The following is an 18,350-nucleotide window of genomic DNA, read 5'->3' as shown; positions in this document are numbered from 1 at the left end:
TGGATCTTCTCTGGTCTGCTAGCCTTTGTTCTGTTATTTCTCTTTCCAAATTTGGTACATTCTTTTTGAATAACCTCTGCTAGTTGGACTAGACTATCTACTAGACTAGATTTGTAATAGCAAATCATTATTTCCTTGTTGGCATTTTTTGTATATTTTTTCTAGTTAAGCGATGTTTCTTCCAGTAACCCTGCAGTCCCCAGCCCTGGTTGCTCAACTGAATATCCTGAGTCCTGTAGCCCACTTGCTACCAGATGTCCAGGGACTCCAGCACCTGGCGCAGTCCTTGTTGACCTGGGTGACGACTGATCTGGTATAGATTTATTAAAGTTACGTCTCACCATATTGTTGATGGGAGAGGCACTCTTTGTCTGGCTCCTCTGGTGAGACCTGTCCAGTATGGTTGGACCTCTGGCATAGCTCTCACCTTCATCAGAGCATGCAAGCCCCTCAACCAAGCCAAGGTAGTGCCTCACTGGGGGTGGTGGTATTATTTATTTATTTATTTATTTATTACATTTATAAACCACCCCGTCCAAAGGCTCTGGGCGGTGTACAACAATTTTTTTAAAAAGCACACACCATTTAAGACTCAATTAAATTAAACAATTAAAAACCATCTAAAACTAATTAAAATGCTTTAAAAAACAATTTAAAGACCTTGGAAGGCCAGGCCAAACAAGTAAGTATTTAGGGCTCTCTTAAAGGCCAACAGTGAGCCTAAACTGCGGATATCTGCCGGGAGTGCATTCCATAGACCAGGAGCAGCTACAGAGAAGGCCCAGTTCCGAGTCGCCACCAGACGTACCAGTGGTAAGTGGAGACAGAGCTCTCCACATGACCTCACTGAGCGACACGGATCATACCAAAGAAGGCGCTCTCTAAGGTAACCCGGACCCAAGCCATTCAGGGCTTTAACGGTAATAACCAGCATTTTGTGTTTTGTCAGAAAACATTTCGGCAGCCTGTACAACTGTTTTATGATAGGCATAATATGGTCTCTCCAGGTTACCACAGAGACCAGTCTGGCTGCCCCATTTTGAACTAACTGAAGTTTCCGAACTACGTTCAAAGGCAGCTTCATGTAGAGCATATTGCAGTAGTTGAGCCTGGAGGTTACCAGCTGATACACCACTGTTTTGAGATCGTTCTCTTCAAGGAACGAACACAGCTGTCAAATCAACCGAAGTTGATAGAAAGCACTCCTGGCCATAGCCTCCACCTGAGATACCAGGGTGAGGCCTGAATCCAAGAGTCGTTCCAAGCTGCGTACCTGTTCTTTCTGGGGGAGTGTAATCCCACCCAGCACAGGAAGATCTAACTCATCCCTCAAATACTGATCCCCCACAATGAGCACCTCCGTCTTGCTTGGGTTGAGCTTCAATTTGTTATCCCTCATTCCAGCCCATTACTGCCTGTTTATTTAGGGAGTGAATGCCATTTCCTGATGATGATGATGATGATGATGATGATGATCAGGAGAAATAGATTTGGATTTCATCAACATACTGACAACACCCTGCACCAAATCTCCTGATGACCTCTCCCAGCGGTTTCATGTAGATGTTAAAAAGCATTGGCGACAGAATGGAACCCGAAGGACTCCATATAATAGCTCTCATTTTGAAGAGGAACTGTCAGCAAGCTCCACAATCTGAAATTTGCCTGTGAGATAGGAGCAAAGCCACTCCAAAGCAGTGCCTCCTATTCCCAATCCCCCCAGGCATTCCAGAAGGATACCATGGTCGATGGTATCAAATGCCGCTGAGAAATCCAAATGAACCAACAGAGTCACACTCCCTCTGTCGATTCCCTGGTAAAGGTCATCCATCAGTCCAACCAAGGCAGACTCAGCCCCACAGCCTGCTCTAAAGCCAGTTTGAAATGGGTCTAGATAATCAGTTTCCTCCAAAACTGCCTGGAGCTGGTTAGCCACCACTCTCTCAATCACCTTGCCCAACCATGGGAGATTGGAGACTGGCCTATAACTATCCATCACTGAGGGATCTACTGAAGGCTTCTTAAGAAGTGGTCAAATCGTTGCCTCCTTCAAACAAGGAGGCATAATACGCTCCCTTAGCTATGAGTTATCAATATTAACTAGGCCATCTTCAACAATTTCCCTGCTAGATAGAAGCAGCCAAGTCGGGCAAGGATCCAGAGAAGAAGTGGTAGGCCACACCACCCCAAGCAGCTATTGTTCTATGTCTGACCTTGAAGCACCGTTGGAAGCCCTGGCTTACACAGAAAATCTATTCATTCTGTGCCTATGTCTGCAAGGAACTGCCAGAGATCAGTTCACACACAAAAACTGTTTTGTTCTTTTTAAATGATTTTTGTACATTTTTTCCTGCATGGTGCTTTGGGTTTTTCCCTTCCAATTCAGCAGAATATTAATCATTATAATAAACAAATAAATAAAACAGCCTTCCAAATAATGAATTAGTTATCTGTGTTATATAATGAACTTAATTCACTCATAACTTCTTCATCTCCACTTTCCACTACAGGGAGTGATATATAAAACACCCTCCCTTTGATATATACAACACCTTTCCTCCTGTTGTATTACTATTTATTTTCAGAAGAACAGCCAGAAATGTATTTTTTAAAAACATGAATATCCTTCCTTTCCTTTCTTAAGAGATGCTTTAGGCAGCTAACAAACATCATCAACAAAATAAACCAATAGCTTGTGCACTGTGCTTTTAAAGAAATAAAACTGCAATGAACAAAGTGGCAAATTTTGAAAACCACCAGATTATGAATGTGTGTGATCTCTACTTGCAGCATTCAACAACTGGTATTAATACTCATGGTGTTATTAGTAAAGTCATGTTTATTCTCTCTACAAAGGCCTGTGACTGTATAGCCACAGGCCTTTGCATTCAATAAAAATGCAGTGGCTGACATCCATTATGTATTCATAATACTATGCTGCTGGGCTACTTGTCCAACAAAGGCAGCATCAGGGCTACGCAAAACAGTTGATTGTTCAAGTGGTACTTCCACAGGTTTCCCCTTAGCCCCAAGTGCCTCTGGAAGCACTACTTCAACAACTGCCTATTTTGTGCAGCCCTGATGCTGCCTTAGAAGGGTGCAGCATAATGGATACGTAATGCTCCACTGGATGTCAGCCAGTGGCTGATTGTACTAAGGAGTTACTCCAAAGGACTAAATTCCAATAGGACTTCCTCTAATAAATTTAGTCAGAATGTCTGACAATGCTAGTATGGATGTTCTCCACAGTGTGCTATCCTTCCACATTATAAGGACAATACACTATAGTAAAGATTCATAACAATGGCTGACATGTCATGCAGCATACCATTGCCAGTATGATCTCTGTTGGGGCTTCTGCAGACTTGTAAGCAGCCCCAAGGTTCTTGCAAATGAGTGGTTGCACCAGTAGTGCTATCATGGTTATTCCCATTGTGGTGAACAGGAATAACTGCAGAAGCACTGCTTATGCAACTGCTCATTCTCAGCTGCATCAGGGCTGCCTATGAATCTTCATCAATAGGGATCCTATCGGCAATAGTACATTGAATATCATGTCGGCTATTGTATTTATATTAGGTGTAAAGGTCTGATCCTAACCATACTTATCCCATTGACTACCAACTGACTACCAGCTACTTGAGGTTGCAGCTTGATGGTTTAACATTTTTCACAACCTTTTCCTTATTCATCCAGAACGCCTCATTGTTCAATATGATGGCTTATAATACATTTAAATCATGTTGATAGTCATATGGGATGGCAGCTCTGTTAATATGTTTATCTAAGCTTCTGGTTTCCCAAAAACTTTACATGTGTCTCAAGCCATTTGAATAAATGAGGCTGTATGGGAAATGTTTGCATGTATCCACAAGACGTATGCTGAGAGCTACTTGCCGTCAACACAAGATGGTCTGTTCCGCGTTGTCCCAGCCACTTTCCCAGGTAGACAGGAGCATTTTACTGTTTGCGATCTCTCTTCAATCCGATTCTTATTACAACATCTGTGTGCTGCTATAACTTCACACGTTCCTCCTTCTGGCAACAAAGAGAGAATATTGACATTCTGATTAGGAATAATTGCTCTGGATAGCAAACACACCCAAGAATGTTACTTGGGTGAAGTCAAGAATTGCTATTTGTCTCTGCTCGCACCCAGTCTTATGATATGTGTTCATCTAAAACTCTATATCTAAGAGAGTGAATTGGCAAAATGTGGGATTTTCTTATAGTCACTATGGTCAGAATTAAATCTAGGGCTTTTCTACTTCCTTAGATTTCATTCATTGTATATGCTAGAGGTCTTGATAAATCAGCAGCAAAGCACAGCTCAAAAAACCCAAAAATATCTATCTATCTATCTATCTATCTATCTATCTATCTATCTATCTATCTATCTATCTAGTGATTTTAATACCTCATTAATGTGGTTTACCTTCATGGCTGATGTCCTGACTAATGAACCGTGATGCTTTGTGCAGATGCACAAATGAACTAATGACTAATGAACTGTGGTGCTGCAAATGCAATCAACTAACTATCAACACTCGTGGAGGTGGAGGTAGGATTTCAACAACCTCCCCTTCCCCTGGATGCCCTCTGTGTCACTGAAAATATGTCCCCGAGGGTCTTGTAGCAAACACAGAGGGCTTCCAGGGGGGAGTGGAGGTTGTTGAAATTCATCTTCCCTGCTGGTGCCAGCCCTGTGTTAGATGGGAACTTATCCTCAGCATCTTTGAGCCCTGGATATGTGACGGACCACCTGCCCACTTAACAAAGTAATCAGAGGTTGATCTGCTTTGTGTGCCGACAATGAGGGAAGCTAGGCTGTCATGCACACAGGACAGGGCCTTCTTAGTTATTGTCCCCCAGACGTTGGAATGCTCTGCCGGAGGGCATCCACTCCTCAGTCTCTCTCACAGTTTTTAGAAAGCAAGTGAAATCTTGCCTTTTACCAAGGCTTTTATATGAGTTTTGTTTTTGCTACTGCAGCTGCTCTGTATTTTATGTATTTATTATTTTTATTTATTGTATTTCTATATCGCCTAGTATAGAAATCTCTAGGCGGTGTACAAATTAAAACATAATATAAAGACATTTAAAATTCATACAAACAGATAAAAATCACAGTAGATAAAAACCCACATTAAAATTTAAACTTTCCGTTAAAAGCCCGGGAAAACAGGCTTTTTAATGGTATCATTGTGTATGTTTTTAAAAAACTTTTAATTAGATTTTTATTTTTATATTCCAATTTAATATTTTCATTGTGTAAATTTTATAGTTTGATATTGTTTTAAATGTTTTGTAAACCACTTTGAAGTTGTTTTAATGCAAGGCAGTATAAAAATCTAACAATAAATACATAAATCTCATGAAGGACCAACACAAGATTAGAAAGAAATAAAGAAAGAAAGAAAGAGTTAAAGAAAGAGAGAGAAAATGCAGCAGCACATGTAGTGATTTATACTTCTGCAACTGACCACTTGGCTTCCCAGAAAACCTGCAGTTCCCCTTCATTTCAACTATGTTGTTCTCATGGCTACCACTGATCCTACAAGCCAAAGGCACAGCATATTTCTATGAAATCTTTACTTTGCACACATAACAAGTTTTTAGTCCCACACACTAGTACATGAAGAATGGGAAGATTAGGCATGTCGCTGGGTCAGTGCACTGCCCATACATTTCTTGAGACCTAAGTTCAGATTGTATTAAGTGTATAATTGCTAGGTGATTAGAAGTCCAAATATGCTCCCTTGCAAGTATTTGCCCACATCATTAATTTGCAGCCATCATTTTATCTACAGCGTGTAAGAGAGCATGACATATATACACAAAGCCACTTAGTTTTGCAGTCAAAATGAATTTATTATTTTAGGTTCCAAAAGGAAATCCTATGCCTATTGCATATTCTGCTGGATACACTAGACAGATTGGCACACAATGGATGCTATATCTTGTCACCAACATCATATTCTATTACTGCTCAGCCACTCTACATATATGAGGTGTGCCATGGAACCCTGAAAAGATTATGTGGTCTTTCACACGGCCCTGCTGGTGAGGGCTGCAGAGAAGGCAGGAGCTCAACGGCCTTCTCCTGCAGATGAGCAGCCACTGTCCTCCACTCCGTCACACACAAGCAGTGATGCAGAGGAGTGAGATGCACGAGTGGGAAGACTTCCTCCCTCCCGTGTCCCAGAGCCCAAGCATTAGGGCAGCCACTGCGTTTGGCACGGCCACTCTTCCCCCCCGCCCCCACCAGCTCACTGCTCAAAATGGTGGTGGGCTGGCAGGAAGCCATTTAACCCAGCAGTGACCACCCAGACTGCCCAGACAACCACCGGCCGAGGTTAAATGAACACAGATTTGCTTAGCTAAATGCCAGGTTTGTAAGTGGGATTTGGTGCAGGTGCAGTGCTGAGAGTGACTTTGATCTCAGCACTTCACATGCGCAGCCTAACTCCGGCTGGGCTGCCCTAGCCTGAGTTGGGCTACACATGTGAATACCCATTATGTGCCCAGTTTTAGGATTTTAGAATGGCTTAGAATTCCATGTAATTATAACAACAGGGTAATTATGACAACAGGGTTGTAGCAGTATTCATGTCCTAGTGAAGATTCATAAGAAAATATGAACAGCTCTGCTGGATCAGGCCCAAGGCCCATCTAGTCAAACATCCTATTCCACACAGTGGCCCACCAGATGTCTCTGGGGAGCCCACAGGCAAGAGGTATGTGCATGCCCTCTCTCCTGCTGTTGCTCCCCTGCAACTGGTATTGAGAAGCATCTGAGGCTGCAGATGGCCACCAGACTAGCAGCCATTGACAGACCTTTCCACCATGAATTTGTCTAAGTCCCTTTTAAAGCCATCCAACTGGTGGCCATCACCACATCCCATGGCAAATAATTCCATAGATTAAGTATGTGCTGGGTGGAAAAGTACTTTCCCTTGTCAGTCCTAAATTTCCCAGCCTTCAGTTTCATGGGGTGACCCCTGATTCTAGCGTTATGGGAGAGGGAGAAGAATTTCTCTCTACCCACTTTCTCCACACCATGCATGATTTTATAGACCTCTATCATGTCTCCCCGTAGTCGTCTTTTTTCTAAACTAAATAGCCCCAGGTGTTGTAGCCTTGCCTCATAAGAAAGGTGCTCTAGGCTCCTGATCATCTTGGTTGCACTCTTCTGCACCTTTTCCAGCTCTACAATGTCCTTTTTTAGATGTGGTGAACAGAATGGTACGCAGTACTCCAGATATGGCCGCACCATAGATTTGTATGAGGGCATTATAATATTAGCATTTTTATTTTCAATCCCCTTCATAATGCTCGCTAGCATGGAACTAGCCTTTTTTCACAGTTGCCACGCACCTAGTCGACACTTTCAATGAGCTGTCCACCATGACCCCAAGATTTCTCTCCTACTCAGATCCCATCTGCATATGTGTGAATTCGGTGGCGGGGGGAGGTTGCCCCAATATGCATCACTTTACACTTGCTTACATTGAACCACATTTGCCATTTTGTCGCCCACTCCCCCAGTTTGGAGATATATTTTTACAGCTTCCACAATCTGTTTTGGATTTCACTACCATAAATAGTTTAGTGTCATCTGCAAATTTGGCCACTTTGCTGCTTACCCCCAAAATCTAGCTCATTTATGAACAAGCTAAAGAGCACTGGTCCCAGTCCTCATCCCTGGGGTACCCCACTTCCTACTAACTCCATTATGAAAACTGTCCATTTATTCCCACTCTCTGTTTCCTGTCCTTCAACCAATACACATATGGACCTGTCCCTTTATCCCATGACTGCTAAGTTTACTCAAGTGCCTTTGGTGGTGAACTTTGTCAAAAGCTTTTTGGAGGTCCAAGTATACTATGTCAACTGGATCACCTTCATCCACATGCCTGTTGTCACTCTCAAAGAACTCCAAAACGTTAGTGAGGCAAGACTTGCCCTTGTAGAAGCCATGCTGGTTCTCCTTCAGCTAGGCCTTTGCTTCTATATGTTCAACAATATTGTCCTTAAGTATGCTTTCCATCAATTTACCCAGCACTGAAGTTAAGCTGATTGGCCTGTAATTTCCCGGATCCCCCCCCAGATCCCTTTTTGAATATTGGAGTCACATGGGCTACTTTCCATTCCTCCAGTACAGAGCCTAATTGTAGGGACAAGTTACATATTTTTTTCTTCAGAACGCAGCTCCATTTTGAGCCACTTAGCTGAGTGCCGGCTTTCCAGCTTGGCTGGGAACGTGTCTCCCTGCCTTTTAAAGCAGGGAGAGTCGCTTCCGGCCACGCTTGGAACGTGGCACTGGCTGGGAATTTGCACGGAAATGTGGTGCAGCCCCATTTCTGAGAAAAACCCCACCCCCTGCATCTAACATCAGGTGCAGGGGGTGGGGCAGGGGGACTGCAGCGGCGGGTGAACACGGGTCACCTCTGGCCTCCCTATGGGCCTGGGCAATTTGTTAATTTTTAGTATTTCATGACAGTTTAGAACAGTGACTCTGAGCCAAGAAAATCATAGTAATAATCAGATGTGATCCAGTAACGACTTAAAACATTTTCATTCGCCCTGTGCACAATATTATAGTGCCAGTTCTGAAGGACAGCAGAATTAAAAGACACTGGCTGACATGTTGCTGAGGCTGATGTGCATGTGAAAGGCAGTCCCAGCTACAATTGAAATAGCACTATGCAAGTGCCTGCATGCTGCTTTAAGCAGTTATACACATGTGTGCTTGCCTGATACCACCAGAGCTGTCTTCCACATGTGCAGCAGGTCCAGTGAGTCTGAAACACTGGTGTTGCCTTTCACAACACATTAGCCAGTATTGTCTACAGAGGCCAAGAGGAGAGCCATCAGTTTCTTGATTCTAATAGTGTTGGCAAACGTCCCTCCCCCCGCCCCTCTCAACTCTACTTTACCTTTTGTTCAACCTGACAGCAGCTCAGGTTTGAGATCTTCTCTACAGCTGACCCTGTGCTTTGGAACACACTCCCTACTGAAACAATTACTTGCTGGTCTTAAGGACAATACTGAGCTAGATGGACCTATGGTCTGACTCAGTATATGGCAGCTTCCTATGTTCCGAAGGAAAGGACATTTCCAGAAGAGGATGAAATATGATGCACCTAGCACTGGAATGGCCAAATTACAGCTCCTGGGTTTTTACCAATTGTGTAAAAGAAAGAATCTCAGCAGGTATTCCTTACAGTGCTGCGGGGTTTTGAAAAGCTACACTTTCTTTAACTACACAACTCTTAAAATCTACAAGATTGTACAAGGAAGTTTACACTTCAAGAAACAGTGGCCAACATGATGGCTAGCGTCTGCTCCGTTAACCTCGTTTAAGGGGAGGGTGTTTTAGGTGGGCTTGCTGCCTTGGAGACACCCGGCTCACCCGCAAGTCTGGTGGTTCCCATGATCCCTGGAAAGCAGGCTACGCTCCCTTAGCTTGCTTTCCAGTGATCATGGGAATAGCCTTGGGGACTGAACCTGGTATTTTCTGCGTGCAAAGCAGATGCTTACCACTGAGCTGTGGCCCCATCCCCTAAGGAGACTATCTTACAGCGGGCAGCACTCACATGTAGCTACCCATCAACATGCAAAGCAAAGTAAACCCTGCTTAGCAAAGAGGGCAGTTCATGCTCACTACCACAGGGCTGGCTCTACACTCTCAGTTTTGTAAACCACCTAGAGAGTTGTATATGTGGTATATATATAATTTTTGAAAAATAAATAAATAAAAACCACCATCAGCTGACTGGTGGGTGGCCAAGACCTGGAGGCTGAGGAGCTATAGAGCATGGACTTCAGCTCTTCAGAAGATCTGTATCTGTTGGAAGGTCCAATGATAACTTGGTATCTCCTTAGTGCTACCCGTCTCACCTAGTCTCCATGTTGGTGCAATATTCTGTTGACAAACTAGCCTTTGTTCTGCAAAAACCTTCAAGCCATTTCAGCTGTTTCAATGTCATGCACTGAGACTCCCAGTTAAGAGTGACCCCTGGATGTGTGGGAAAGCTTTTTGTAATTTTAAATATTCAAACCTTCAGCTTTCAGGGATGAGTCAATCAAAGCTGGTTAATGTCTGTTAAGGCAAAAGACCTTAGGTCATGCACTCATGGGGCTTGGTATTGATGAGCTTGCAAGCTGAAGGCAAGATGGACCCCTTGGTTAATATTTAATCCCCCTCATCAAGAAGAGCTGTTTCCTGTATGATGCAGAAAAATATTTACTTGTCCCTGACACAGCTCTTTTCTGAGGCAAAAATGCAGAGAGCAAGACAAAAGGCCATTATCGTTTTGCCCTAGCACGCCATTCACTTCTCTCATAACAGGAAGGGAACACGAAAGAATCCTATCTCCAGGGTTTTGGACTTAGACCTTTGCTGAAAATTTTAACAAAAGGCACACTCATCCCACCATAGAACCAGTGAGATGATAAATAGCATTATTTTGCATTCCTTTTTATTTGCTTCTGAACCTTTTAGGCTCAGAACCTTATCTGCAGTCAGAAGTCTCCTAAATCCCTTTTGTGTGTTACTTTCCCCACCCGTATCCCCTAAGACTTGTAGGGTAGAAGACAGAAGATGAGGAATAACTCAGGAATAAGCAAACAGGGAAGCTGTTTTCATGACCGCGGGAAAGTGGGCTAAGGGAGCCCAGCCTGCTTTCCTGCAGTAGTGTACTGCAACAGGAGCTGCGTGGCTCCTGGCAGCTAACCTCATTAATCCCCCTCCCATTAAACGACTTTAGTGGAGCAAGCACTCTCCTAACCCAGTTTTCCCGATCATAAGATGCTGTGGCACGGCTCCGCAGTATAACGACTCATGAAGAGACCCTAACTGGGAGGTTACAGCAAGCCTTCCAGCCTTGGGGGTCTCCCCAGAATGCCTCATGCACTTGCACGGGGTGTTCGGGGACTTCTGGGGGCCAGGTGGCCCCCGATTCCTGTTGCCCCTACTGGCTCTGTGACAGAGTTGGTAATCATGTGGGCAGCTGATCCGGCTGCCCAGGGTGAGCTCTCTGCTCATCTTCAGGGAGAGAGGGCTAAACCCGGTTAGGCTCTAAACACGGATTGTGTGCATAGCCTCAGGATCTCAGACACATAACTGGCGAACACTGGGAACTGCCATGTGTATTTGAAGCATGTAGGTACAATGCCAAACATCATGAAGTAGGAAGCAAAATAGCAAATGGACAATGAAAAAAATGCAATGGACATGTACATCAATAGCCCAATGTTAATCCCATCACAACTACTGGAGAGCCAGCATAGTGTAGCAGTTAGAGTGCTGGACTAGGACCAAGGGAGACCCAAATTCAAATCTCCATTCAGTTATGAAACTCACAGGGTAATTCTGGGCCAATCATTATCTCTCAGCCCAGCCTACCTCACAGGGTTTGTTGTGGGGATAAGCATAAGCATGTACATGGCTCTGGGCTCCTTGGAGTAAGAGTGGGATATAAATGTAAACATGCTTCAACATGCTTACAATCTATGAACAGTGTACACATAACTTTTTATCTGTATGTGTGCACAATTATTTACATGCTATGTTCAACATGTGTACCCACATGTACACATGATCTGTATCCTATATTTTTGAAGGGTCCAGTGTTGACTTTTAAAATTAATGCTAATGCATATAGAGATGTTTTTGTGTGTGTGTGTCTGTGTGTGTAATGTGTGAACAGCTGCAACAGTAGCAGATGTGCACTTCCACAAAAACAAAAAAGCACAGGTATGTCCCAGTATTTAAGCTCTGTAATGATAACTATGGATGGCCAAATAATCACTGTAAGTAAAAGAAGCTAAAAAAACGCCGACACCCCTACAACCCAACAAAAGACCCTACAAAACAGAATACAATGTAATCAAATGATGAAATATTTCCTTGCATTTGTTTTCTAACTTCATTCTGACCCCTAAAAACCAGCCCAAATAGATAGGTCTCAAAAGCTTGCTCCAAGTGTCCAGTCATTCTAAAATGCAACATAATTGGCTGCTTCAGACAATATGGCATTCAGACATCTTAAATGAGTGGGGAGGATCTCTTCTCATCTAGCAGGCCATTCTGCCACTGCCTAATCACATGGGAAACATGGTGCTGATGGGTCCTAACTGCTCCTCACCAGCAGATGGAATTTTACTTTCAAGTACAGCGATTAGGTAACAACAGGATGCTGCACCAAAAGATGTGGGGGGCATACATGCCTTTGAGAGAGCCAGCAGGTGTATGATCTGAACCAGCCTATTATCTTACTTTTAAACTGTTTGGTATGTTGAATACTAGTGCAGTGGCTCAGATGTGCTATTTAAAAAGAGCAATGATAACGTCTTTTAAGAGCAGTTATGGAAGGAAGCATCCCATTTTGATTGTCTTTATTAGTGGTTATATTATTCCCAGAATCTGAAAATACTCAATTTTTAAAGGATGTTTAATGACCAGAACATTGAATTCCATGGAATAATTTTCTACTCCTGTTAAAAAGGCCATACTCTCTACCGATTAACCTCCAGGAGTATATACAATAGGAAAATGTTTCTTAAAACAATGTATAATTGATTGATGGAATTCACTGCTCTGAGATGATCACTTTAGTCCTTTGGCGGCCAGCTGCTGAAGATTCGAATTTAAGATTGCTGTAAGCTTTTGGCGTGGCTAGGTTTCCCTGGTCCAAACCATATCCAAGGAGTTGCCAACCAATCTGATCAGAACGACTGCAATGATAGAAAAATTAAGAGGCTCTAGGAAGGAGATTTACTATTTAGAAAAATATCTTCTTTCCAAATAGATGAAAAAGGGAAGCTCTCTTTACAGAGTTATTAAAATACAATCAATTCTCCCAAACACTCCCCTCATAAGATCACAGAAACCCTGAGGTGAAAAAACTTCTCTAGGCTTCCAGTCAAACATTTTTATAACCCAATTTCTCTCCCCCTTCTCCTGTTAGGAAATTTACAATGTTTGTAACAAGCAAGATCATTCTCCAATGACCCTTTTCCCGGATGGCCAAATGTTCTTAAACATTGAAGCGAAGTGCTATCTCACATTCATACTTCGTAGGCATCCTTGTGAACCGTTTCTAATGAACCAAGAGAGAACAAAGAGCTAAGGAAAACAACCTGCTATCCAGTGCCAGAATAACACATATCAAATCTCAATGAACCTTAATACAAACTTAACTCAGGTCCATTAAAACAAGAGATGAACCTGTATAGGGCAATCCAAAATGCAGGTCTCTTGAGGCTGGCCTGAAAATGGCTATGAGTGATAATGGGCTGTGGTGGCCAAGAGCTTATACAGTTTTTAAAGAAGATTACACAAATTCATAGAGGTCGGGCGTAACGAAGTATTAGCCATGATGGCTAGATAGAGTCTCCAGGTTTAGAGGCAGTATGCTTCTGAATATTAGTGACTGGGGAGCAAAAACAGGAAAAGGTGATTCCCTTTATGTTCTGTTTGTGACTTTTCTGGAAGCATCTGGCTGTGAATAGTGGCTCACAGGATGCTGGACTTGATAAACCATCATCTGATTCAGCAAGGCTCCTCTTACATTATGAGTATATCTGCTGCAATCCGTGGTCCCCATGTCAATTACTGCACCACAAGACAAGGCTACCAGGGCAAGGCTGGCAAATGAATCACAAGTTCAAATATGGACATATACTTTGAATACTGAACACAGAGCTACAGTGCCTCAAGAATGGACATTGTTCTGAAAACAGTTACTGCATGGCAGCATCACTAAAGCCACTAAGACCACTTTCAGCATTGGGTAATACCGTCTTTGTTATGCAGAAATAAAAGGCCACATCCTTGAAAACTACCGTTGTATTCTATCCAGTGAGGCTATTCCCACGATCACTGGAAAGCGGGCTAAGGGAGCTTAGAGCTAAGGGAGCTTCCAGGGATCGTGGGAACCGCTGGGCTAGCAGGCAAGCCCGATGCTCCCAAGGCGGCTGGCCCGCCTAATTCCTTCTCCCTTAAATGAGGTTAATGGACGAAGTGCTCCCTTAACCTCTCATTTGGTTGCTCGTGTGTGTCGCCGCAGATCCTGTAGAGACTATGGGAGGTGGAGTCAGAGAGAAAAAGGGAAGGGAAGGAGAAGGAAAAATGGAGTTGTTGCTGAATAAACTCTTAGCTAATCTAGATAAGATTTGTTTCTGTGAGGAAAGCAGCTACAAAAACTACTTAGGGCATTTGGGTGTGTAAACAAAGTATCTGCATGGCAATTCCTTGCATTATACGTGGAATGTACAATGGCTTTTAACAACATGTTTACAACAGCGGTTTTAAGGACAGGGAGCAGTACTACAAGGACATCTGTAAAGACCTCAAGGATGGAAATAGACACGGAAAAACAAGGCAAGTTTTCCAAAAGATCTCTGAACTCAGAGGGAGGTTCCAACCTTGAATTGGTATGTTAAGGGATGCCAAAGGACAGATAGTAACTGATTCAGAGAAGATCAATCAGAGATGGAAGGAGTATACTGAAAATCTGTACATCATGGACATCAAATCCAAGATACTCTAGAACAGGGATTCTCAACGTTGGGTCCTCAGATGTTCTTGGACTTCAACTCCCATAATCCCCAACCAAAGGCCACTGGGGCTGGGGATTATGGGAGTTGAAGTCCAAGAACATCTGGGGACCCAACATTGAGAATCCCTGCTCTAGAAGATTTGACTTGCAAGACTTGCAAGAACCTCTAGTACAGGAAAAAGTTAGATCAGCACTCTAGTCATTACCAAGTCAGAAGGTTACAGTAATTGATGGAATCGTTACAGAAATATGGCAGGCAACAGAAGAAGAATCAGTCAAGGCTCTAACTAAACTATGCCAACAAATTTGGAGAACACAGTGGCCAACAGATTGGAAGAGGTCAGTCTACATACCCATACCAAAGAAAGGAGACTTAATTAATTGTGCATACCATCGCACCACAATACCCTAAATTTCACATGCTAGCAAAATAATGCTCAGGATCATCCAATGCAGATTAGAGCCCTATGTAGAAAGGGAAATGCTGAATGTTCAAGATGGTTTCAGAAAAGGCCGAGTAATAAGAAACATTATTGCTAATGCATACTGGACAATTGAGAAAGCCAAATACCAAAAAGAAATCAATATGTACTTTATTGATTAAGAAAAGCCTTTGATTGCATTGATCATATCAAGTTATGGAATAGCCTTAGAAAAATGGGCTTCCCAGAATGTCTCATTGTTCTCATGAGAAACCTATACAAAAGACAGGAAGCCACAGTCGGGATGGAACATGGTGAAACAGACTGGTTCCAGATCAGCAAACGAGTAAGATAAGGCTGTATACTTTCTCCTTATTTATTCAATTTATATGCTGAACATATACTGAGAGAAGCTGGATTGGAAGAAGATGAGGTAACCTGGCCTCCAGCTATCCTACAATGCACTGCACAACAAGTGTGGTGCATCAAGGGATTCCCACATGAAACATGCACTCTAGACTGTATAGCTCTGTGTATACAGTCACATTACAAGGGATCTGGGTAAAAGGGAATACTCATGCCCTTTAACCCAGGTATAAGCCCGGGGAAAATTCCCAGGCTACCTAGGGAGTCAGTGCCGGGATTGGTCTCAGTCCCAACACTTCACACGGTAGGGTTGCCCACGCCTGGGTAGGGCTGCTCATGTGAACAGCCTCATCCTGTTTTCACTTGCTCCCTTCTGCTTAGTGTGGAATATCATGGAGTAAAAAACAATCCCCAGAGAGTGCCTGTGCAAACGTGTAACCTGTCATGCCCTCACCTGAGGACATTGGAGAGGAGTGAGAGGCAGGCGACTTACAAGAAAGGGGGAAGGCGCCTGAGGAGGAGCTGGCCGGTAGTGTAATCGAGACAGGCCAGGGTGAGTGTTTGGCGCAGGAGGAGTGATCTTTGGAGAGAAGGGTCAGGATCTAAGCCAGAGTTTGCATGGCCACTATCTCCTTGAGATCGCAGACGGGAAAAATGTCAGCAGCAGGTGAGGGAATTACAAAGGAGTAGTCGGCTGGAGAGAAGACAAAAGCCGGATTGAATCTATGGCAGCAGGTGGGGGTGGCGTGTTGATTAAGTGCACGTGGCTGCTGACTATAAATCGGGCAGCTTGTGCCTTGAACAAACTGCTGGAAACAACACGTCAAAGCAACCTGGAGCTTTTGTCGGAGAGATTGTGACATTGGAATTTGGGCTTCTCACTCCTCACTTCTGTATTCCTGGTGAGACTGTTAAACCTGACTATTTAGCAGTAAAACTGAAACTTGAGCTACTGGCTTTTGTGCCATATATTTCTGGCCAGTGTCTTCTGTCGAGTGAGCTCGTGACATAACCATAGCTTCCATTTAAACTTGTTTAGTCCTAATGAATAACATAAGTTACACCATTAACATAAGTAGCTGTGGTCACTACCTAAGTGACACACAAACACAGGGTATGTGTATGGAAAAGGAGGCAATCCGCCAGGGTTTCCATGCTGAATTCAGAATGAGCATGCCAGTGTGTATGGTTTATAACCAATGTTGCTTAAATACAATTATTTAATTTCCTTTCAAATGCCTCTGGTCTTAATACAAACATATTAGTTGATTTAACAGTGACGGCATACAAAACCGCTTGTAAAAGAACAGGAGCACTGACACGGATGAAGGGGCAACATAAAGGTTTTATAAATGTACATTCAAGTTTATAGACTTTTAAAAAATGGATTATTGACTCAACTCTGTAACAGCTTCAAAGAGCTATTATTGTCTCTGTCATAAATGCATATTTAGGGACTTGTATAAAAATGTGCATTATTGACCTCATAGGTTGTAACCATACCCAAAGTTTAAATCATTGTCACAAAAGACAGGGAAGGCGCCTTTTAACATTTTATGGTCTGCTGAGCCAGTACGGCTTCTGGCTGTGTTTGTAAGTTAGAGACTTTCCATTGACTTTGGGGGAAAGAAACAATAGATTGGTCCTCACTAGAGATTCATCTGAAGTTGAAACGTGTAATAACTTTAACAGGAGCTTGGATACTCATGACATTGCACCCCTGGGTTGGTGTACCTAGGAGTAGCTGCTGCATTCAAGCTGTGGGATGAGAAAATTCATGAGAGGTAAGTCTGCCAGGAGGTAACGATAGCTTACATCCTGCTTAATGTGGGCACAGATGGTAGCTATTCTGAGGCAATTACTCAGCATAAAACGCTAAAGATTATGCAAAAGTCCTAATAAAATGTTCTCTGTGCAAAACACTCAAGGGCATAAGTCAATATTACTGAGGAGACATCTGCCATTTTTATTTCATTAGTTGTGCTTTGCCTTGAAGTATAGCCATCACACATCCCAAGAGAGAGATGTAGAAGGTGCAAGAAAAACCAAAACAACCAAGGGTAAGTCCACGTTTCCTTCAATTCCTCAACACTTTCCTTATGCCTTTAAGTGGTTTGTCTCCCACATGGCTTTTTATTTGGCCTTGGTGGAATTGATCAAGTTTATTATGGGTTCTAAGAGAGTATGGGAGCACCTAGTTTAATGTGGGGTTTCCTGCTGGAACTGAAAGCAGACCAGGAAACAAGGAATGCTCCCTCCCTGTCATTCTCTGTAATGATCTGTCTGCTTATACACCAAGCAACCAGTTGTTATTTAGGAATGAAAAGTGAACATTGGTGGTGGCCTCAGCTCCAGGCAGGTTTGAATGAAACTGACTATCCAGACCCATTTCAAACTGGTTCTCGGGCAGTCTATGGGGTAGAGACTGCCTTGGTTAGTCTGATGAATTATCTCCAACTGGAAATGCATGGAGGGAGTGTGACTTGATTGGTCCTTCTGGATCTCTTGGTGGCTTTTGATACCATTGAATTGATAGAATTGGTATCTTTCTGGATTGTCTGAGGTAGTTGGGGGTGGGAAGCACTTCTTTGCCATGGTTCTGCTCCTACCTCTTGAGCAGATTCCAGATGATGTTGCTTGGAGACTCCTTTTCTTCAGAATTAGAACTTCTGTCTGGAGTCCCACAAGGCTCCATACTGTCTCCAATGCTTTTTAACATCTACATGAAACTGCTGGGAGAGATCTTCAAGAGATTGGGGAAGGGTGTTATCAGTATGTTGATGATACCTAGAACTATTTCTGCATGTCAACGTCATCTCCCTAAATGTCTGCCTGGAAGCAGAAATGGACCGGGTGAGGGATAACAGACTGAGACTGAATCCAAATAAAACAGAGGTACAGTACTTATTGTGTGGGGTAGGAACTCAGGATACAACTTTGATCTGCGAACTTTGATTTGTCCTGGGTGGGGTTGCATTCCCCCAGAAGTAATAGG

At 43.1% G+C, this 18,350-nt stretch overlaps 1 protein-coding gene across 4 annotated transcripts in view; it reads right to left on the bottom strand.

Annotated features, from left to right (window-relative positions):
* Positions 1-18,350, bottom strand: part of TAFA1 (TAFA chemokine like family member 1) — a 570,865-nt gene that overhangs the window by 82,033 nt on the left and 470,482 nt on the right. For 3 of the 4 annotated variants that reach the window (XM_053294680.1, XM_053294679.1, XM_053294677.1), the window contains exon 3: positions 3,898-4,038. In XM_053294680.1, the coding sequence (XP_053150655.1) occupies positions 3,898-4,038 (141 nt within the window). The remainder of the gene's footprint in view (positions 1-3,897; positions 4,039-18,350) is intronic. The other variant, XM_053294678.1, reaches the window with a different exon arrangement.

The sequence above is a fragment of the Hemicordylus capensis genome, chromosome 2 (assembly GCF_027244095.1).
Source record: "Hemicordylus capensis ecotype Gifberg chromosome 2, rHemCap1.1.pri, whole genome shotgun sequence".
NCBI classification, from domain to species: domain Eukaryota; kingdom Metazoa; phylum Chordata; class Lepidosauria; order Squamata; family Cordylidae; genus Hemicordylus; species Hemicordylus capensis.
This window is presented reverse-complemented; position numbering and strand designations above follow the sequence as displayed.